The sequence below is a fragment of the Anopheles arabiensis genome, chromosome 2 (genome assembly GCF_016920715.1).
Source record: "Anopheles arabiensis isolate DONGOLA chromosome 2, AaraD3, whole genome shotgun sequence".
NCBI classification, from domain to species: domain Eukaryota; kingdom Metazoa; phylum Arthropoda; class Insecta; order Diptera; family Culicidae; genus Anopheles; species Anopheles arabiensis.
In genome coordinates, this window is record NC_053517.1 from 60,891,439 (window position 1) to 60,915,391 (window position 23,953).

General features: G+C 41.1%; 2 protein-coding genes and 2 long non-coding RNA genes across 5 annotated transcripts; 2 read left to right on the forward strand and 2 right to left on the reverse strand.

The window, feature by feature from the left end:
• The first annotated feature begins 1,038 nt into the window (after positions 1–1,038).
• On the forward strand, positions 1,039–2,290 carry LOC120905937. Of its 2 annotated transcripts, none has more exons than XM_040317288.1 (4): positions 1,039–1,193; positions 1,268–1,712; positions 1,788–2,095; positions 2,179–2,290. In XM_040317288.1, exons 2-4 carry the CDS (start codon positions 1,669–1,671, stop codon positions 2,214–2,216), a joined length of 390 nt encoding a protein of 129 aa, XP_040173222.1. In that variant the 5' UTR covers positions 1,039–1,193; positions 1,268–1,668; the 3' UTR covers positions 2,217–2,290. The 2 variants fall into 2 exon arrangements, with proteins under 2 accessions (XP_040173222.1, XP_040173232.1); XM_040317298.1 differs by having other exon boundaries at positions 1,039–1,178.
• A 3,904-nt stretch (positions 2,291–6,194) lies between these two features.
• On the reverse strand, positions 6,195–12,350 carry LOC120906080. The gene is made up of 4 exons (XR_005740019.1): positions 12,243–12,350; positions 12,093–12,187; positions 11,983–12,035; positions 6,195–6,526 (listed from the first exon to the last, which is right to left on the reverse strand). It is a non-coding gene; the product is annotated as an uncharacterized LOC120906080 (long non-coding RNA).
• Positions 12,351–13,583: 1,233 nt separating this feature from the next.
• Positions 13,584–22,353, forward strand: LOC120906096. The gene is made up of 3 exons (XR_005740025.1): positions 13,584–13,683; positions 20,733–20,810; positions 22,118–22,353. It is a non-coding gene; the product is annotated as an uncharacterized LOC120906096 (long non-coding RNA).
• On the reverse strand, positions 21,476–23,434 carry LOC120905907 (putative uncharacterized protein DDB_G0290521). Its single transcript, XM_040317230.1, has 3 exons — positions 23,207–23,434; positions 23,048–23,139; positions 21,476–22,026 (listed from the first exon to the last, which is right to left on the reverse strand). Exons 1-3 carry the CDS (start codon positions 23,307–23,309, stop codon positions 21,718–21,720), a joined length of 504 nt encoding a protein of 167 aa, XP_040173164.1. The 5' UTR covers positions 23,310–23,434; the 3' UTR covers positions 21,476–21,717.
• Between the last annotated feature and the right edge of the window lie 519 nt (positions 23,435–23,953).

The following is a 23,953-nucleotide window of genomic DNA, read 5'->3' on the forward strand; positions in this document are numbered from 1 at the left end:
TTTGCTTTAATGTACTAATTCAACTAATGCTTATCGTCTTCAAAGTTACAGGTGCATGCGCCATTCATCAACGCCTACGTGTTGGCGTCATCAACAATCTTTAAAGTGGGTGACGAAAAGAAATTGTTTTCCAGTTTTAAAATATTAAGGTAAGTTTTGCTCTCATCATAGACGTAAAACTATCCAAAGTAATACGTACTACATGCATTTATTATTGGTTCATTTTTATTGACAGCGTTCAGCACAACTCAGCCACAAAACAACGCACTGGATTACGCTAAGAACCTGTCGAAACGCGCGCAGCTCCCGGGAGCGGTAGGAGAAAGGAAGAACGAGAGGAGGAAAAACTAAAGCCAGCGCGCAGCTCTGATGGTACCCCGGACGCGGTAAGAAGAAAAAAGATCGAGAGGAGGAAGAACGGTAAATTTGGAAGGGGGAGACCGTTCTGCCGTCTCCACAGTGTGAGTATGCCAAAACACGTGTTGGAAGGGAGAGAAAAAGTGTGGAATAAACCGCATGCGAATGCGTGCATACAGCAAAAGTAAACATGTGTGCCTCATCATTTCTATAAGCAATCCGAAAAAGGGGTGGAGCAAACACATTGGTATGCGTGAGATGTAGAAGAAATCGGAGTTTTATAGTATGTGTGAACGCGATCGTTCGGGTGGAAGGTGTCTATGTGTGCGTGAAACCACATTTACACTTCTTCTGCAAGTGGGTACGTAAGTGGGGCCATATGTGTACGACACGATCCCATACAAAACTTCGGCTTTTGCGGACTGGGTCACAACACTGCCTTTGTCGCTCGGCGAATTAATTTACGTTTCACTCAGAATATCCAAGAACATTTAACAGTTTTAGGACTAATATAGTGAAAAACAATTGCTGAACGATTTAACGTTGCGCCAAAACTAGTTAAATTTGTTTTGCTCTTCGAAAAATCGTTCAACTAAATCCTATTGTTTAGAACATTAAAAGTTTCGAGGAGTGTTGGTTTTTGTTTCTTTTTGTTCTTCTTTTTTAGGTATAGTTAAAAATGTTCCCGAAAAAATTAAAGCAAAGTGGATTGCTTTATAAGAAAGCCGCAAAGCTGGAAGAACAGCTTGAGAAAGAGTGGGCACTGCAGAATGATCACGCCGGAACGAGCAACCAGTAACCGGTTGTGCAATCTGCTGAAGGTAACTACTAAAAATGTATGTTTATATATAATATATATAATATCTGAAATAAAAAAACAACTAATATCTTCCCTAATTCTTTGTTGTAGATGTTGCTATGAGTGACCCCTATGAAGAGCCTATGGCGTCTATGGAAGAGGTGTATTTGAACGAAAACGGTGACGATGATGACCGTATCAGCGATGAAGGATCCATCCACAACGAAGATACCGACGGCGAAGAGTATTTGGAGGAAGAGTATTTGGAGGGAGAATTTTTGGAGGAGGCGAGTCTGGAAATTGATCCAGAAAGCGCGAAGCTACGAGACTCTTTGCGAACTTGGTTGATTCGCAATAAAGTTGCTCGTAGCGGAAGCAATAGTTTACTTGCAATACTGCGAAAAGCGTCTTCTCTTTTTGCTTTTTCATCTCTTCCGCAGGATGTTAGGACATTACTGAAAGCTCCGGTGAACGTCAGCCAGCAGATAACTTAGGTTCCAGGTGGAGGTGAAATGTGGTACCAAGGCGTTGAATGTTGTTTTCAGCATTATTTCCGGTAAACTATTTATTGTTAAAGTAATTGAGTAATGCATTTCTAACGTTACTATCATTTTCTTTAATTTTTATACAGTGGCGTGGACGTATCAGAAGATGAATTTGAGCTGAATCTTTCAGTGGATGGAATACCCATTTATGATCGCAGCGCTATACAGATGTGGCCTATACTGATGCAGTTACACAATATGCCGAATGTTCCTGTTGTGGTGGTAGGGATATTTTGCGGCACTTCAAAACCATCCGATGTTGAGCTTTTCCTGAGACCTTTAGTGGAGGAACTTAATAGGCTACATGATAACAAAATGACTCTGAATGGCAAAAAAATATCTGTTTCGGTTAGAGTTATTATCGCTGACTCGCCTGCACGTGCATTTATTAAACGTAAGTATTTTTTTCTATAAAATGTTTTATTAAAAACGTGCTTAGGTTCTATTTAACAATAATATTTACAATGAACATCGCAGAACTTCTATGTCAATCACAGCATCATTGTTTCCAATGATGTGGATGACATAGTTCGCAAACAAACTTAGGATATAGCTGCGTTTACAGTATCGGACATAAAGATAGAACCCTGGTGTTTTCATCGCACCGTGTACTTGTTTTGCCACGTATGTGTTTGTGTGTGTGTGTGTGTGTGTGTGTGTGTGTGTGTGTGTGTGTGTGTGTGTGTGTGTGTGTGTGTGTGTGTGTGTGTGTGTGTGTGTGTGTGTGTGTGTGTGTGTGTGTGTGTGTGTGTGTGTGTGTGTGTGTGTGTGTGTGTGTGTGTGTGTGTGTGTGTGTGTGTGTGTGTGTGTGTGTGTGTGTGTGTGTGTGTGTGTGTGTGTGTGTGTGTGTGTGTGTGTGTGTGTGTGTGTGTGTGTGTGTGTGTGTGTGTGTGTGTGTGTGTGTGTGTGTGTGTGTGTGTGTGTGTGTGTGTGAGTGCGCGGGTTTTTGTCTGAAGAAACGTAGCTTGACATGGTTTCATATTGCGTTGAAAGCATTCTGTTTATGTTTGCACGCCATTGAAAGGCATGCGTGCATCTCTGCGTTGAACGTTGTGTGCGCATGGGAAACTTTGTGTGTGCATTGAGCAAGAGCGCAGGTGTTCTTTTCAATGGGCGTTTTGTTTCATGAGCGCGGCAGTATTCTGTTCTGGTTTTGAATGGGTAGATGCTCACTCGCTTACTCATTGATAGTTTTTATCAATACACTTTTTTGCTGCTCGACAACGATGTGATTCATCGCGTATAAAAGCGGAACGCAGGCAGTGCACGGCATCAGTCGTGTCCAAGTTTTTAACCAGTGTGTTCTTGACGGTCTAAGCAAGCAATTTTAGTAACAATGGGTCGAGGTAAACATTGTACCGATTATCAGCGCCATATCATTAAGCGAATGGCGGCTGCTGGCATTAAGCGCAGAACGATCGAGTTCGTGATGGAACGATCGCGCACCTTTGTGGCAAACGCGCTTCGGACAACCGAAACGCGCAAGTCACCCGGACGTCCTCGAAAGACCACGGCGGAGGAAGACCGTAAGATCGTAAACATATCGAAGAAACATCCGTTTAGCTCGGCACCAGAGATCCGAGGCAGACTGAAATTGGCGGTGACGCCGAGAACAGTTCAGCGAAGATTGGTCAGTGCCGGGCTACTCGCGCGAGTGCCACGCAAAGTGCCCAATTTAACACCTGCGCATAAAAACGCACGGGTGTTATTTGCAATTGAGCACATGTTCTTCGATGAGGAGGATTGGCGCAGGGTTTTGTGGTCAGACGAGTCGAAATTCAATCGACAGGGGTCGGACGGACGCAGGTTGGTTCGGCGCCCTGTTAATTGTGCTCTTGATCCGAAGTACTGCTTCAAAACTTTCAAGCATGGCGGTGGTAGTCTCATGGTGTGGGGATGCTTCTCCTACTATGGGATGGGTCCGTTGGTTCGAATCCACGGTAATTTAAATCGTTTTGGGTATCGAGACATTCTTGATACTCATTTGCTATCGCATGCTAGGAAGAACCTTCCTCGGTCTTGGATGTTTATGCAAGACAACGATTCTAAGCATACTTCCGGGACTGTCCAAACTTGGCTTGCTGACAACAATGTCAAAACAATGAAGTGGCCTGCCCTTAGCCCGGATCTCACTCCCATTGAGAACCTCTGGGCAATATTCAAGAAGAGGCTGGGTAAAAACATACCGGAAGATCTGGATCACCTCTTCGATCACATGCAAGAGGTGTGGAGCAAAATTCCACCTGAAACGATCCAGAATCTGGTGATGTCGATGCGTCAACGCATGATATATGTCATCGTGGGCGACGGCAATAAGATCAAAAACTGAGCTTATTGCATTTTTGAATAGGGATCACTGCTCGCGAGGGCGGTGGTCCTGCTAATTAAAACAAAAACCTAACCCAAAACACAAAAAAACTACTAACAAATCTATCCGAAACGACATACTTGTGAAACAAACACACACACCAATACACATTCAAACATACATACACACACACACATGCACACACACACACACACATGTACACACACACATACACACACATGCACACACACACACAAACACAAACACACAAACCACACATAAACCTGTCCCAACGGGTGCATGCTGCGTTGAAAACACTAGGGTCCTATCATTCTGTCCGATACTGTACGTGGAATCCATCTTGAAATCGCTCATGGACTGACTACGCAATCCTGTCTGATGGCTCTGAGGCGATTCATTTGTCGACGAGGCTGGCCTTTTGAGTTCTTATCTTACAATGGGACGAAGAATACGCGCCGACTATAAATCTGAGGTCCAAATGGTTCGGGGAAACCAAGTCGCTAGAGTGCGGAGATCTTGTCTACATAGTAGACGGGAAAAATAGGAAATCTTTCTCTCTTTCTTGAACAACTATTACTGATGAAAAAAGTGACTATATAAAAGGACAGTCAACGAAAAATTAATCGTTCTTGTTTTTTTTGTGACCTTTTAATTACGAAAGAAACGAGTGCGGCGGGGCCGCAACAGGTTACGTGCTTTTAAAAAAAAATTATTGGTTGGATTCTCGAGCCCATCAATGAAAGATCGCACCGCCACTGGTTGTACGATATTCGCTGACTCTGTACTAAATGTCCCTTTGGAAACGTGAGATGCAGCTAATTTTACGGATAAATTTTTTATAAGCAAACCAAAATCTGTTACAGATTTCGCTCCATGCTTAGTTAATTTCATTTAATTTTCCACAGCGAATGGCGAAATTTTTATACTAAACCGCAATTTAAGTTTATTAAAAACTTCTTCTAAGGTAATTGCACTATCTATTGCACCATGTGCAGCACCGGTTAGTGTCAATTTCACAAAACGAATTAATTCACTCTCACTCACGTTTTCAGAGTAATCCTTTAACAGCTCAATGCTCTCAATATAGCTTGGTAGATCAGTAGCCAAGCCCGAAAAAGGTTTAACGATTTTTAAAGCAAGGTTTAAATCAAGTTTTGTAGCCATTTCAGTTTTTATGTTAGCGATCTCGGTTTGGTCTATCTTTTTTTTTAACTTCGAGTTATCCGTCTAGGTGGAACAGCTTTAAATATAGCAAATTTAACTTGTTTGGACATGAGCCCTTTTTTTTTTTAGTTTGACATTATTACGGATTGGACGGGGCAGAATAGAAAAATGAAACTTAACGTATTATTTTAGGTTAGGCGCTCACAAGGAATTTCTGAACACGTGGTCACTGACGAAAGGTTGTGAGTTGTTCAGAAATTATAGGTTAGGTTATCACACGCGGTTTTTCACATCCCGATTGTTTTTTTTCGTAACACGCTTAGCTATTTTAACACGTTATGAATACGATATATATATCTATATATATTTATCTATATAACGATATATGCGTGTGTTGTATATATATATATATATATATATATATATATATATATATATATATATATATATATATATATATATATATATATATATATATATATATATATATATATATGTATATATACATATATACATCATCGATATATATATATATATATATATATATATATATATATATATATATATATATATATATATATATATATATATATATATATATATATATATATATATATATATATATGTATATATATATAATTATATTCGTGTTGTTCGTCGAGCGTTTATTCACCAAAAGAGAACGAGATCCTGACATTCGCTACGCTCTGCACCTCGCCTGGCTTGCATCGCCCCGGTTGATACGCATTGAAGTTTAGGTTTACATGTGGTGATCGAGGAGCTTAGCTGGGGTAACGCATCCCATAATTATATATATATAAAGTTAAATAATAATAAAATAAAACATAGAAATATGAAGGGTTTTTTTTAGTTTAGTTTAAAATTTCTTTGAACTGACCTTGCGTTTCACATTACCAACCTTTTTTCCAGACCATTGCGCTGCTTTACCCGCGATTGCTCTGCTGCTTATTGCTGTTTTTTTCTTTTTGCTTGTCGAAAACTGCTCGCCGTTGGCCACTCTCAGTAGTTCTCTCATAGGGTCGTCTCCGGTCACCAAAGGTCCGATTTTGGTACGACACGGTGCACTTTCACGGCGACAGTATCACGTCACAGTGTGTATTGAACACACTTTCAGTCGTCTTGTGAGAGAGCGAGGATTGTAACGGCTCTCGCTGGATCACAATTCTCACACACTACGGAGCTATTGCAGGCGTTCATCTAATACGGCGGTAATTCGCACTTTCAGTCGTCGTGTAAGGGAGCGAGGATTGTAACGGCACTCGCTGGATCACAATCACACAGTACGGTGTTGTTGTAGCCGTTCGTTCAATACTGTGAATGAAAGGTCCATCCAAAGAAGAAAGAGACAGAACATTTAGTATGCAGCTTTAACTGTTGCTATAGGAAACTGCGAACAGGATTGCCAATTTGAGCATACATCATTCAATAACCATGGCAATACCATACACAAATAAGAGGGACACAGATTTCAGAGGTTTTCCAAATTAGAGGAACAAAAATGTACTGGAAATCAAGGGACTGTGCCAAATGTTCAAATAAGAGAGGTTTTAAAAAATTGGAGAGGTGTCAAATAAGAGAAGGTTCACTGCAGTTAAAAAAAAAATATGAATCTTGAATTTCTATATCGATTTCGGTGAAAAGACATACATTATCGTACATTATTTTAAATAAAATACACGATTTCTTAGATTCCGACTCTTCAATTTCAGTTATAAACTTTATGTTCAGGCTTAGGCACGGAAGCCCTGCCAGTTGATTCGTGTTTAACGAAACACGAAGATCATTCGTTGAGTTCGGAGCGTTCGGGCACGATCGATTAGTTTATAAGTATAAGTGAATTGCGTGAAATAAACTCTCTTCTAATTGTGCAATACAAGGAACAACAGCCGGTAATTATAAAACGCTAGAAAAAGTTACACCGAAACGCGAAAGAACATTATCCGAAATCGTAAGATTGAACATTGGTGCCGTGACCAGAATAACGACGGATTCTGGTTTAAATAGTTTTACGGATTCTCGCGATATTTGTGATTATTGTGCGTGTAACTTTGCTTTAGTCGCAACACCGTCGACCGACGACTCACTGTGTTCGTGAAATTTAGCGTCATCCTAAAACCGAACTATGGAAACCCAACAACGCATCCTATCGTCCAGAAGGACAGCGTTGCTAGCGATGTTACCGGATTACGAAAAGTTTCTCATAAACTTTTACCCAGAACGGGATGCAATGCAGATCGACCCTCTCATTGCAAAAATCGAACAGCTTTCCATCGACTTGGAAACTGTGCAATGCCAATTAGAAGACGCAGCAGTCACACAGGACGAAATTGTGCATAATGCCGTTGTACGCGATGATTACGATGATCGTTTGATACGCATAGAAGCCGTGTTAAAATCAAATAAAATGCGTTTGCAGCGAAATGAAAGCGCAGGGATAATTTCTTTGGCAGGGACAAAACAGACCACCATCGTGCTTCCCGGGTTAGCTTGTGGTTACACTCGTGCAAACAATACCACGGCGACACCTAGCGGAAAGCAAATGTCCTACCAGCATAAAAAGCTAAACCTTTACGCGAAGCTAATTCTCCGGCTACGACTTACGCACACACACACGCACATGGCCTATATGCTATACGCAACACTCTATAGCAAAATGCCCACAATTCATGCTCATGAATTCGGATGAACGATATCAGAACGCAAATACACTCAAGCTCTGCCTAAATTGCTTGCACGACAATCACCACACGCGTGATTGCTCGTCGCAACACAAGTGTAAGCACTGTAGTTCAGCACACCACACACTGATACACACACCGCACTACACCAGCACATTTGCCACTGCACCGAAGCCAGCTGCGCCAAATGCTTCTGCGTGTAATACACAAAACACCGACACATTTTCCACTGCACCGACGCCATCTGCGCAAAATGTTCTCGCGTGTTACACACATAAATTCGGTGCATTTTCCATTGCAACCAAGCCAGCTGCGCAAAATGCTCCGATGACACACACACACAACACTGACGATCACACGGCAAGCACTCAAACAAACAGCGATGCAGCACTGAGACAAACTTCTGAGAAATTTCTGTCTCACACACGCGGTTATTCATGCTAGCGATGCACATAGTATAATGCATCCTACAAGCGTACAGTTAGATGGTGTAACTCAGCTTATTCCAATCAGCAATCGATTCGCTTATACATCAAATACAAAACATAATTCGATCGACATTACTCTGATTGGTGCGGATCAATTTTCCATCCCGGTGCAAAACACGGTGCTTGCGAAGTTTGCGTCCAAAGCCACCCACTACGAGCTGGATGTTGGTGTTTTGATGATCCCCAAATTGTTCGAAATCTTTTACATGCCATCGGTAGCATGCATGGTATCACGAAATGAATCCACCGTGCGATTCTGTAAAGAAGAAGAAGCACAAGTTAATGATAGATATTCACTCAAAGTACGAAAGCACGAAAAGTTTCACGAAGTGACAAAACACCAAGCTGTTCACTTACCTATTGAGCTACATTTAGATAAAACGTATGACGTATCCAATTCACTTAATGTGCTCGCTGCTTTATATGCTGAACAGATCGAGGCGCGAAAGCTTTTACCATATGAGGAGGTAAAGGCTCACGTTATTTTATATGATCCAGAGCAAGATGATTCATGCGATTCACCAGCGACCGTGGAAGCATTTATCCTGCGCGTATTATCCTGCAGATTTCGTTTCTCACGGTATGTCAGCAGAATTCCTGAAAAGTAAGCTGCGGAGCTTCGGTCCGGATTGGTTTTGTCTACCCGCTTCCATCTGGCCCAACTCTAACCGTGAACCAACCGAAGAAACGAATCTTGAGATTCGTATGGTGAGTGCTACCGTAATGATAACGCCTACTAATTTTCCTTTGTTTACGTGTTACAGCTACAAGCGATTGTCGCGTATCGTTGCATACTGCATTCACCGCGCACGTAACACTAAGGAAAGGTCACGCACTCAACGAACAGCAGCACACCACCACGCACCTTTAATCATCACTACCCCCAGGACAATCGCATGGCAATCGGATTGAACGCGCAACATTTTCCATACGATCCGCAGTGTTGCGTTTTCTTCGCGCCAACTTTGCCTGTATTTTCAATGAGCCAAGCGATTTTACCCCCTCCTACACGCGTTGTATCCTAAAGCACGCTTGTCGCGGCAGCGTTCACCACATACACACACACATCTCCACACTCAGGGTACGACATCTTCCCTGTTGCTGTTCTGGACTTAGACAAAATTTGTGTTTCTTCATTTATTGTTCAAAAAAGTAGTAGCTCCTAAGATCTGAACTTACAAACAAATATCAAAATGTTATGTTCTGCTAATGATATTGCACTAAATTTAATTGCACTACATTAAGTTTTTACATATCTTTCGTAAAAGTTCGTCAGAGTATGAAAATGTCGATACAATTTGTCATGAATAACTTAAATTTTAAGATTTTCGCGCATAAAATTATGACGCGCGCTGTCTGTGCGGCGGCGTAATTCGCTACTCGTATAGCCGTCTCGCTTCTTCTTGTGTGTGCTTTACCGTTGCTCACCGCATCAAGAACATTGCTGCTCACACACACGTCAGTCTGTGGCAAACAATTGGAGGGGAGGATGTGTCGGTTTGCTCCAGAAATCGTGTGTGATTTTGGTGTTCTGGATTTGGTTCCATCGCTGTTTGTTTTGGTGGAATTGAAAAGATAAGAATCATCAACCGATGTAAAACTGTGAGAGTAAGATGATGCTGATGGTGACTGATTCTTTTCTTTGTTTCTTTTCCTGCTTTCATCCACTGATGGCGTCGAGCATCGCCGAGGATGTGATCGAATGCGGAATATTCTAAACGAGGAGCTTCAGTCCGGATTTTGTTTGCAATAAGTTAAGTTATGATAACACACAAAGCATACGGAAAAAGAGTGAGTAATCTTATTCTTAATCTTCATTTCTTCAACAGCGCTGAACTAATCCTCCAGGTTACAACGAACGGTCAACGGATGAGGAAGGAGAGGAGGGACGGCAAAGGTACACGCACAAACGTGCACACATCAGCCTTCTCGGAGAACGAGAACACGGGAGGGGGAGACCGGCAACGTATAGAACCTTTACGCTCCCTCGTGCGTTCGTGTGTGCGTGCGCGCGAGCGTCTATGTGTGTGTATGTGTGTGCATGCCTGCGTGCGTGGCTGTGTGTGTTTTTGCCGCTTCGCATAACGAGATCCTACGGGATCACCTTGCAAAAAACAAGAGAGGGGGAGGGGTAGGTGTATGTGTGTGTGTATGTGTGCTTGCATGCGTGCGTGGCTGTGTATGTGTGTGTATGTGTGCTTGCATGCGTGCGTGGCTGTGTATGTGTGTGTATGTGCGCTTGCATGCGTGCGTGGCTGTGTATGTGTGCTTGCATGCGTGCGTGTATGTGTGCTTGCATGCGTGCGATCTCCTACGGAATCACCTTGCGAAAACACGAAGGGGGGGGGGGGGGAGGAGTGTGTGTGTGCTTGCCTGCGTGCTTTGTGTGTGTGTGTTTTTGCGTTCACGTTCTACGGGATCACTTTGCGAAAAACACTAAGGGGAGGAGGAGGTGTGTGTGTGTATGTGTTTTTTTTTTCTTTGCCGATTCTCTCGCGGATCTAGTTGTGTGCGTTAGTTTTTTTTAGTTTCTTCGAAAAATCTTCGAAAAATACCTGGGGGAGGATGTGTGTATGAAAGAATGTACTTCAGAAATGAAAGTTAAAAATAAAAAAAACGAATATAAAATATGTTAAACGAAGTTTTAAGTGTGTCTGAACTCATTGCAATCCGAAAGAAAGCGAGGGGGGCTCTTAAAATGTAGTACACATGTATGCAACATGTATCGTGTCGCCGCGACGGTGTATCTCGCTCAATCCGTTAAGCCTGAAAAGTGCTTCTATCGGATCGTCTAATCGGGCGCCATTTAATCAATCCGTTAGCAAAAAGTCGCATGGATTTTGGTACCGGGGTACCGAGCGCATGAATACTGCAAACACTGTGCTACACCATACTGCGCAGCTGGATGCATTTTCAATGGATCTCGGGCAGCCCGAAAAAGGCAACGTGGTGACGAAACAAACACCCTGGCGAACACTATCTTCACTCCTAGACCCTCTAGGAATCATTCGAGTAGGAGAAATATTACGGCATACTCAGCTGCCCTACCATGCAAAGCATCCTGTCCTGCCTCCTAAAATACAGCCGTTTACGCACATGATCGACAAGTGCCGTTACACGGAGCTTCATCAGCCAGAAGGAAGATCATTGCACTCGACGGTACGGGATGAGCATTGGCCGTTAGATGGAAGGCTAATTTTGTATTGGTCAGATGAGATAATTTTTTGTCGATGCACACGACAGCAACCGACAGTTTAACAACTACAACTTTCATCACTACCACGATTGACTGTGCGACGCGGTTTACCAGCACACAACGCGAGTGCTGCAAGCGAGCTTCATGAGCTAGTTAATCTGTTCCGCGGCGAACAACTATACTTATTCGTTACAGATTGCAACCGAATTTGCATTTGGCACTTTCTTCTACCCACACCACCACCCTCTTGCGGATTGTTGAAGGCAGCAGCGAAGACCATCAAGCGATAACCACCTACACTGCAGCTTTCACCTGCACTACCGGTCTAAACTTAATCGAGGCAGCGACGCGTTCGCGTCCTCTTCTATCAATGCCTGATGACCCTATCGATTAGTCGTCACTTACACTTAGCGCATATCCTAGTCGGCACATAGGTTCAGCATTTGTCGACGGCTTGCCTACAAGAAGTACAATGCATTTATTCTATGGCGATGATGAACAACAGCTTAGCTTACCTGGCAGAAAGATTATCCCGGAGATCGGTTTGCTCCTTCGCAACACCACACGGCATGCGCACACCGAAGACGATAAGTTGGCATGGGTATTAAAGCTGAAAGTAACGAAAGGTATTGTAACATGCCCCCTCATAAGAATTTGTATCTTACCTGCATCTGAACGCGAAGGCACATACGTTTAACTTCCGTTATCTATATTTGTTATTGTTTTGATTATTGACTTGCGTCAAGGGGGGGGAGGATGTTCAGGCTTAGGCACGGAAGCCCTGACAGTTGATTCGTGTTTAACGAAACACGAAGATCATTCGTTGAGTTCGGAGCGTTCGGGCACGATCGATTAGTTTATAAGTATAAGTGAATTGCGTGAAATAAACTCTCTTCTAATTGTGCAATACAAGGAACAACAGCCGGTAATTATAAAACGCTAGAAAAAGTTACACCGAAACGCGAAAGAACATTATCCGAAATCGTAAGATTGAACACTTTATAATCACATATATTCGACATACGACTATTTCGACTAACGCCTTGCTTTGGGACATTTTTTCGGTTTCAAATACAGTCGTATCTCGGGGGACACCTGTACAGGCGTGCCCCGAGTTACGACCCCCTCGAGTTACGACGATTCGCAGATACGACGAATTTGATTTTGACAGATAAAAGTTGTCATTGACAAGAAATTGATGTATTTTTTTTAAATTTCTTGGCTGATAACCGTTATACACACATTTCCAAAGATTCCAAAACAACCCGATCTTGAATATCTATATTGTGTACGGCTTTTGGAATATAATTATTACATTATCGAACATTACTGTAAATAATATACACGATATCATAAATTCAAACTCTTCAACTTCGGCTCACTTATATTCATAGATATTCGACATACGACTTTTTCGACTTACGCCTTGCTTTGGGACATTTTTTCGGTCCCAAATACAGTCGTATCTCGGGGGACACCTATATATATATATATATATATATATATATATATATATATATATATATATATATATATATATATATATATATATATATATATATATATATATATATATATATATATATATATATATATATATATATATATATATATATATATTTATATATATATATATATATATATATATATATATATTTATATATATACATGTGTGTTTATTATTATATGTTTACATATAAAACGTTCAATCACACCTCACTATCATATAACCTTATTCAACTGACGTGTTGCACTGTCAGTTTGATGATAAACGCAGGCTCCTCAATAGATTCATTATTATCCCGATTGTTAAAGAGAAAGGACACAAACACAACACCCACGACTTGTAATTGTCGTTACAACGGTAGTCGTTGATTAGGAAAAAAACAGTGCTAGTGAGCCGTAATACGCTTACGTAGTTTGTCCGGATTTGTAGCTACTACAAGATAGGGTTACGTATTCATCTCCGTGCAATTTTAAAAGTGCGGACGATTTGTGGCAACGCCGTTTTCTGTCATCGACAGGACCATCCTCTTCTCGCTTTTTCATCACCAAACGTCGGATTGAGGTTAGGATCCTCACGTGTTCTTCAACACCAACACACAGGTAAGCAAACTTTTGGTTTTTAATTTCTCTTGTTTGTCTGAGTGACAGAGATAGAAAAACTTTTGCTACTGTGTTTCGGATAGTCACTATAAAATAGAACTATTCGATCTCTTAAATTTGAAAAATTAAAAACGTGTTCTTAGTGAGACGTTTATAACCGAAGCATTTACGTGGAGAAATTCAACCATTGAGGCTTTCTGTTCGGATACAGATTCAATATCGAACGATTCCGGCAGCCTCTCATACGTGCCCACCAACGTTGATATTCCTCTCGAGCGCTTATCTTTAACCGATAACATGGAACAAATACAGGCGCAACTTGAGCAGCTTACGCATCTCGTACAGACTCTCGCTGTCTCTCACGAGCAACAGTCTCAAAAAATACTCACACTTGATAGTAATACTCAGCAGGCTAGTAGTAGTGTAGCGAGTAGCGTAGCGCAGGGCACTAACCTTAGCGTTAATTTGGATGCCTTTTTTAAAATCCCAGACCCGATAAAGGCAGTCCCTGTGTACGATGGAAACAAAAAACAGCTTTTTGCATGGCTTAAAACAGCAGAGAACGCACTGAACATTTTTAAGGGAAACGTGCATTATGCCGTTTACCAAATGTATGAGGATGCTATAAGCAACAAAATACAGGGGCGTGCAAAAGATGCATTGTGCTTAGAAGGTAACCCTACCGATTTTCAAGATATCAAAGAGATTTTGACAAAAAACTTTCAGCGATAGATATGATCTATCAACGCACATGTGCCAATTATGGCATAATAAAATGAACAATAGTACCAATTTAAAAGGCTATTACATGCAGACAAAGGAATTAATACAAAAAATTAAGCAAATAGCAAGGCAAAACGAAAAATATAATGAGAGCTGGTCAGCTATAAACCACTTCATTGGCGAAACAAGCCTAGCTGCATTTATTGCAGGGTTACAGGAACCATATTTTGGTTATGTACAAGCAGCACGACCAGAAGATTTGGAAGGAGCATATGCATTTTTATGCAAGCTGAAATCCAACGAGTCCACAGCACAAAATTCAAATGTTAGAAAAGTGACCGAAGCGAAGCATTACACTTCACACAATGAAGGTTTGCAGAAGCGATTTGATGGCAACGCAAATAGACCAAGGATGACAAATCAAGCTTCGACATCGAGTTTCATGAGCCGTAACACGAGAAACGTGCACTCTTCTAATAGGGATTCTCCAGTTCCAATGGAAACTGAGTCTAGTAGAACAAGATTAACCTTGAATCAAAAAAATTTGAATACAACCGAAACATTAAATTCAAATTGCCCACGAAATTTTGAAAATGAGGAGGATGATATTTTGGTAAATTTTTGGGAAGCTGTAGAAACAACTTTACCGATTTAGATTTTCTTCCATACATAACAGGGACACATCCTAAAACTTCTCAACGGTTTAAATTAACCTAATTAATTTAGTTAATTTAAATCCTAAACTTTGGATAGTGGTGCAAATAAGAATATTTTGAAACCGTTAATAATTCAGTCATTAGAACCTGTTAATACCGTAATAAAAAATGCATCAGGTTGCCATAATGTTTCACAGAAAGGGTCAATAAATTTGCTTGGACCAGAATTGCCAAATCAAATGTACTATGAATATGATTTCCATAAATTTTTGATGGAATTATTGGATCGCAATATATAGCTAGATGCAATTCTATAATTTACTATAGCAACGAAACAGTTACTATCGCTGGTAAAATTATTCCATTTGTTAAATATTTTCCAACCAACAAATTTTTCCATCACATAGTTACAATCGACACTTTAGAAAATGGTGATTGGTTTGTTCCATGCCATTAATTACTCTGTAATAATCTTATAATAGAACCTGGGCTCTACAAATCAGAAAACAATAAGTCCATCGTAAATATTATAAGCCAATCCCATATTGCACCAACAATTACAAACAGTTTTCATCTAAATGTAAATAATTTTGAAACAATTAACCCCATTCCATTAAAGGTCGATGAGCCACTCAACAAAAAAGCAGTAGAAATTTTGATAAGGTCGGACCATTTGACACCTTATGAAAAAGATAATCTTTTTGATGTAATATTGAATAACCAACAAGTACTCCTTAAGAGTAATGAAAAACTTTCTTCAACAACCGCAGTTAAACATAAAATCATAACTAAAGACGATGAGCCAACGTACAGCAAAACTTATAGATTTCCAAATCATTTTAAAAAAGACGTAGAAGAGCAAATCTTGGAAATGCTCGAAGATGGAGTAATTATTCCCTCGAATAGTCCATATTCGTCTCCCATTTGGGTAGTTCCCAAAAAACCGGATGCTTCACAAAAAAGGAAAATAAGAGTCGTAATAGATTTTCGCAAACTGAATGAAAAAACTATTAATGATAAATACCCTATTCCCCAGATAGAGGAAATCTTGGACTGTTTGGGAAAATCTACATACTTCTCGACATTAGATCTGAAATCTGGCTTCCACCAGATAGAAATGGACCCTGCACATCGCGAAAAAATGGCCTTCTCGACATCTCAGGGACATTTCGAGTTCACGAGGATGCCGTTCGGGTTAAAAAATGCCCCAGCGACGTTTCAACGTGCAATGAACCATGTACTAAGAGGATACATAGGATCGATTTGTTTTGTCTACTTAGACGATATTATTATAATTGGTAATAATTTAACATCACATTTAGAAAACCTGGATAAAGTGTTGAAAAGATTAGCAGCTTGTAATTTAAAAATTCATGTAAACAAATGTGAATTTATGAAAAGAGAAACAGAGTTCCTAGGTCATTTAATAACTCAAGATGGAATAAGACCTAATCCCGGTAAAATTTAAAAAATCCTCGATTGGAGTCTACCTATGAATCAAAAGGAAATCAAACAATTCCTAGGGCTTACTGGTTATTACCGTAAGTTTGTGAAAGATTATGCTAGATTAACAAGACCCCTTTCAAAATGTTTAAAGCAAGGTGCTAAAGTAGCGTATGACGAGGAAGATTATAAAAAGGCATATGAAGAGCCAAAAAATATTATTGCTTCTGATCAAGTCCTTGCTTATCCGGACTTTGAACTGCCCTTCATTCTCACTACAGACGCAAGCAACTTTGCATTGGGAGCGGTTTTGTCCCATGTTCAAGATAATTGCGAACGGCCTATAGCATTTTCTAGTAGAACACTGAATAGTACATAATCCAACTATCCAGCAACAGAGAGATAATTTGGGCCATGCTATAATTTGGGCGGTTAAAAAGTTTAAGCCCTACCTTTACGGGATAAGTTTTCGTTAATCACGGACCATAAACCTCTTACGTTTATAAAAACATCTTTCAAAAATTCGAAAATACTGAATTGGCGTTTAGAGCTAGAAAACTTCGACTATGAAGTTAAATACAAAGAAGGAAAAACTAATGTGGTACGTTGCGGAAAAACTAAAGATGCATTGAGCAGGAGGACTGACCCTGACAAATCTATACGAGATATCAATGCTTCCTCGGGCATGCGCAGAGGAATATTCACGGCTCAGACGCGAAGAGAAAAGAGTTCACCGCTCCATGAAGCATGCTTTGGAAGAGCAAAACATGCGGGAACTCGAGCAAACCAGAGAGGCGTACGGACCGACACGAAAGTTTTACCAAGCGATAGCAGGTTACCGAAACAACGTTGTACCTAAGGTAACTTGCTGTCGTTACAAGGATGGAGATCTGGTCAGTAACCAGCCAGAGGTCCTCTCGCGGTGGGCTCAGTACTTTGATGAATTACTCAACGACCAGTTTAACGAACAGCTAGAAGCGCCACTAGCAGATAGTCTCATGCTACTGCCACCTAGCATAGAAGAAACACGAAAGGCTATCCGTCGGCTGAAAAATAACAAGGCACCCGGAACCGACGGAATTGCAGCCGAACTGGTCAAGAATGGAGGTGCACGACTAGAAAACGAGATTCATCAAATTGTTACTGAGGTGTGGGATAGCGAATCGATGCCTTGTGATTGGAATCTCGGCATCATCTACCCCATATACAAGATGGGAGATAGGTTGGACTGCAACAACTACAGGGGTATTACGGTGTTGAATACTGCCTATAAAATATTCTCCCTGATCCTTCAGGATCGCCTTGTCCCGCACGTCGAAGAGATAGTAGGAAACTATCAAAGAGGATTCCGAAACGGAAAATCAACCACTGATCAGATCTTCACCATGCGGCAGATCTTGGAGAAGATGGCTGAATACAGACACGACACATACCATCTCTTCATTGACTTCAAAGCCGCATATGATAGCATAGCCAGGGTAAAACTGTATGACGCTATGAGCTCTTTTGGAATCCCGGCCAAACTGATAAGGCTAGTTAGAATGACTATGACCAACGTCACATGCCAGGTGAGGGTGGATGGAAAACTCTCAGGACCTTTTGCTACCACCAAAGGTCTGCGCCAGGGGGACCGGCTTGCTTGTCTCTTATTCAACTTGGCGCTAGAGAGGGCCATCCGTGACTCGAGGGTGGAGACTACGGGAACCATCTTCTATAAGTCAACCCAGATCCTGGCATACGCTGATGATATAGACATCATTGGTCTGCGGCTCTCCTATGTAGCAGAAGCCTACCAAGGGATCGAGCAGGCGGCAGAGAGCCTCGGATTGCAGATAAACGAGGCAAAGACCAAACTGATGGTGGCAACATCAGCGGGCCCACCAACAAATAATCAGAATCTACGTAGGCGTGACGTGCAGATAGGTGAACGCACTTTTGAAGTCGTCCCACAATTCACTTATCTTGGGTCAAAGGTCAGCAACGACAACACCATGGAAACTGAGTTGCGCGCAAGGATGCTGGCTGCCAACCGGTCATTCTACAACCTGAAAAATCAGTTCACCTCAAAGAACCTGTCGCGACGGACGAAGCTGGGACTATATAGTACCTATATAGTACCAGTACTCACATACGCCTCTGAGACATGGACACTGTCCAAATCTGACGAAACCCTCTTAGCCGCGTTCGAGAGGAAGATGCTCAGAAGGATGTGTGGAAGGACAATGGAGGAGCCGCTATAATGACGAGCTATACGAGATGTACGGCGACCTCACTGTCGTACAGCGTATAAAGCTCGCCAGGCTCCGGTGGGCTGGTCATGTTATACGCATGGAAACGGACGACCCAGCCCGTAAAGTCTTTTTAGGCCGTCCACAAGGACAGAGGAGGCGTGGTAGGCCCAAATTGAGGTGGCAAGATGGCGTGGAGGCGTCCGCCATTAAGGCCGGGATAACGGACTGGCAGACGAAGGCGCGAGACCGTGAGCGGTTTCGGACACTCCTGAGGCAGGCCAAGACCGCAAAGCGGTTGTAGTGCCTGATAAGTAAGTAAGTAATGCTTCCTCCATTTCAGACTCTCCAAGAAGTGGAACAAACCGAAGTAGCGAAACGATTCATTCTGGGGATATATCCGGCGATTACTTTGTTCACTACACAACAAGACCTGTAAATTTGTATCGCAATCAGCTTATATTCAAATTAGGAGACACAAATGCGATTGTTAAAGAAACACCATTTGTAAATTTGCAAAAAACTGTTATCACTCAGAACAATTTCGATTCAAGTAATGTCAGTTGGTTTTTAAGCATGTACCACAACGGAAAGCAGACCGCTATTTTTGCTGCAGAAAATCTTATGCAAACGATTCAGGAAACATTTCGTAGTCATAATTTCACAAAAGCTCATTATGGTAGAAGATGTAACAAGCATTGATAGACAAAATTTTCTCGTTACATCGGAGCATGACAGAGCCCATAGAGGTATATGTGAAGTAGAATATCAGTAACGGCGATCATATTTCTTTCCCTGCATGCTAAAAATGATTAGAAGTTATGTTAACAGCTGTGAAATTTGTAGTAGTCATAAGTACGAACGCAAGCCTTACAATATAAAAATTTCACCCAGACCGATTGCCCATAAACCATTAGATCGCGTTCATATGGATATTTATATCATTAATAAGTGTAGTTTCTTATCAATCATTGATCCATTTACAAAACATCTACAAATGATGTACCTTAAAAACAAGAACATAGTACAAGTTCAAAAGAAGTTAGCTACTTATTTTTCAATCAAAGGATTGCCTAAAGAAATCATAACAGACCATGAGACCACGTTTATGTCTGTCCAACTAAAAAGTTTTTTGTCGTCGTTAGGAGTCTTGTTACAATATGCATCTTGTTCAGAATCGAATGGGCAAATTGAAAAAACACACTGCACAATAACAGAAATCATTAATACAAATAAGTATAAGTATGAAGGAGCAGATACAAGATTTTTAACAAAGATTGCTGCTACCCTTTACAACAATAGCGTGCATACGGCAACGAAATTTACACCCAACGAATTGTTGTTTAACAATTCTAAGGCCGAAAATACACGGACCGGAATTTCGCGGCCGCGGAATTCCTGTAGGACAGTTATGTCAATAACTGCAATTTGACAATCAATAACCTACAGAAATTTGACCCGACCTGGACGTTTGTTTACAAATATTGAGCAACGCTGTTACTCGAGTCGAACCTAATTTACTCTCAACTCACTTCCGAATTATTATAAGCTAACAATGTTTCGTGCAAAAGAGCAGCTGCATTACGATGGACAAGTGCGTGGGCAAATTTCATTCGTTTGCATACGATGTCGCTTCAGCAAGCTCCGCCAGCTAGAGAATGGATGCGCCCAATGCTTCGCAAAAGGGATGAGCAAGCGAGTCGGTTGCTAGCGTCTATTTTGGAAGAAGAATTGGATAATACCATAATTAATTTTATGAGATTGTCTAGAAACGATTTCGATTACCTTCTTAAGCAAATCGGTCCAAAGATTCAAAGAATGGATACGAATATACGTTTAAGTTAGTCAGCCAAAGACAAGCTTATAATTACCTTGCGGTATTTGGCTACAGGAGACTCATACAAAACCCTTGAATACGCCTTCCGGGTATGTCGGAATTTTGTTTATTCTCCAAAATATACTTTGTCTTTGTTTGTTATTTAATTCAAATTTGTTTTAGATTTCAGCACAGGCAATCGGTCAATTTGTACCGCAAGTGTGTGACTGTCTTGTGGAAGTCCTTCGAGAGCAGGTAAAGGTAAGACCCAAAGAAAAATCATCATGTTGATCTGTTGTTTTACAAGTATATTTCTGCAGCGAAACTAACTGTGGGATGGGTAGATCTTGAAGACGTTGGAATCAGTTGATAAAAAGATAATTAATCGAGTGCTTATAACAAATATAAGTCAATATTTTGAAATTGTTAAGGGGTTTGTGTATGAGAACGCTGATTACGAATTAGGAACGTGGCGGCTTTAAAGATGGATGCTGTAAGCGGTAGCCAAGGTCAGTGCAAAGAAAGGGAATTCCGTATATGAGCAAACTGCTCGGTATATGAGTTACTTGTAAGTTAATGGTCTAATGTAGACGCTGGAGAGTTTCTTGCATGCATAAAAGTCTAAGTCTGTGAACTAACTATGATGAAAATATTGGAATTTAAATTCAATAATTCATAGTATATTTCATATAATAATATATAATTCATGTCTTTGCATTGAATGCATTTAACTTTACTTAAACTTAAAACATGTTAATTCACGTCTGGAGAAAGCGCCGCTTTACATAAACTGTAAAAGAAAAGAAAATTTATTAGTTTACATGCCAAAGTCGCTGATATCTAGCTATGTACAAATAACGATTGCTAACTTAAAGAACGGGTTTGAAAACCACGACTTCTCTTCTTACCTATTCTATCGCCTCACCTGGTATCCGAAAATTTCCTGGAAATACTCCTGTTCCTCCTCTTGGACCACCATGCGTATGCGCATTAGGCATCGCATCCGGTTTTCGAGCGGCCAATCTCGAATGATGTGGGCAATCCCGGACAGCTGACCATCCACTGTATCGGTTGGGTTTTTGAGCTGGCTGGCCAGTTTGATTGAGGCATCACCCACCGTCCGCAAAGCTGCAACCACCTCCTCATTGTATGCAAGATTAACCTCTTGCTAACGCCTTTTAAACCGCCTTGACGCTACATTTGGCGGAGTAGATGGACGAGGCGGTGTGGCATAATGTGACCGTCCACGTTGCGGTGACGGCACACGCGAGGGTCCAGGTCGAGGTGATGGCACACGCGACGGTCCTGATCGCGGAGACGGCATTCGCGATGGTTGAGGTCGCGGAGACGGCACTCGCGATAGTCCAGGTCGCGGAGATGGCACACGCGACGGTCCAGGCTGCGGTGACGGCACACACGACGGTCCTGGAGAAGGTGTGAGGGCCTCGTCCAACACCTCTATTTCCAAATGAGAAAGCTAAACAAAAAGATACTTTAGTTTAAATATTGATTGACACTTTCTGATTGGGATTACATTCTTGTTTTATTTCTCTTTTTTCTTTTCGCAGTTACCCACATGCTCCGACGAATGGAAACGAATCGCGCAAGGCTTTCAAGACAAATGGAATTTTCCACATGCAATCGGAGCAATTGATGGAAAACACGTTATGATAAAGTCTCCTCCACATAGTGGAACCGACTATTTTAATTACAGAAGGCATTTTAGCATCGTTCTGCTAGGTGTAGTTGATGCCAACTGTAATTTTATGTATGCAGACATTGGCGCAAAAGGTCGAATATCTGATGGAGGGGTTTTAAAAACTCAATGCTTCACAAAAGCTTGAAAGAAATGAATTGGGAATACCAAGCCCTGCACCATTGTACCAAACATCTCGCATCCTCGTCCCCTATATGCTTTTAGGCGACAAAGCCTTTCCTCTAACAAAATACTGCCTTAGGCCATTCAGTGGCTTCACGGAAAGAGGATCGGTAGAGCGTAATTTTAATCTTCGTCATTCAACTGCCAGGCGGTCTGTAGAAATGGCTTTCGGGATACTCTGTGGAAGGTTTCGAGTGTTAAGAAAGCCTATCGAACTGCGTCAGGAAAATGCGAAAAAGTTATCTTGGCTTCTAATTATTTACATAATTTCATAAGAAGAGATGAGGATGTACGGTGTCAGGATAACCGTCAATTTCTTTCCAATGAAGAAGAGGAAATAAATAACATGCGTGCACTCGAAACAAACAGGTCGCGACCTAATTTGAATATGTTGCAAATTCGGATGCATATTGCAAACTATTTACAAGAAAATTGAATTCAACAATTAATTTTTATAATGAAATTTTTAATAATCATACAATTGAATTTGAATAAAGAGATACTACTAATTGGCTATAAAAGAGTGATTGCCTTTTAACATGTTTTTTAATATGTAAAATAAAAATATAACTCAAACCATATCCAAAAACCTTTTTCCTTGTTCATAATTTTAACTTACGGTGTTAACGGTATTTCCACAATCAGTCGTTGCGTCTAAGAACGACATCGCAGCAAAAGCGAACCACCGTGGGTGATCAATTTCATCAGCTCCTGAAAATAAGATATGAAATGTCCATCATAAACATATTGTTATTACTTTCACTTAAAAAATACATACCAGATCCAGTTACCATGCTCCGGTTCAATTTTGAGCGGTACTTCCGGTAAATGGATTGGAGCGATGCCCACTTCTCTTTAAGTTCATCGATTGGTTGGTCCATTTCTGCTGCGATGTCGTTCCACTCATCATTTCTATGATGAATATTTTTGTACTCTGGATGTTGCCGGTTCCAGACCGCCTCATGCCGAAAAACACAATCGATAAACGCAAGCACAACCTCATCACTTATGTAGATCGTCTGGAAAGAGAACATTTTTGTGAGAATATTTGTCGGATCATACGCACCAACAGAGCCGTTTCGATAAAGGGTTTTTTCGGGAGAGTCATTGTTCTGTTTCGCTGAGACCTGGTTAAACAAATCCAGCTCTTGCCGTTAATTGGCAGCAAATTGCTAGCACAACATAAATCATTAGTATACAATTCGTTTATGGACTGCACCAGAATGCGCTTTGCCAGCTTAACAATTACGGTAACTCACAACAACTTCTTGACCTATACGTGCCAGCGAGCTCCAGCTACTGCCAATACCACTGCTGCGAAAATAAGGTTCAATTACTCACGCACTGACCTTACTGAAGTCTAGAGACTAATTTTCTCCTTTGATCAATCATTTCAATCGTCAAACTATACATTCGACCATGCTACGAACATTTTCACAGATTTCATGAGAACCGCGTTGCGGAAATCTGCTCCTATTAAACAGCCCCATCGCGAACCTCCGTGGGGTGACCGCACATTGCTTGC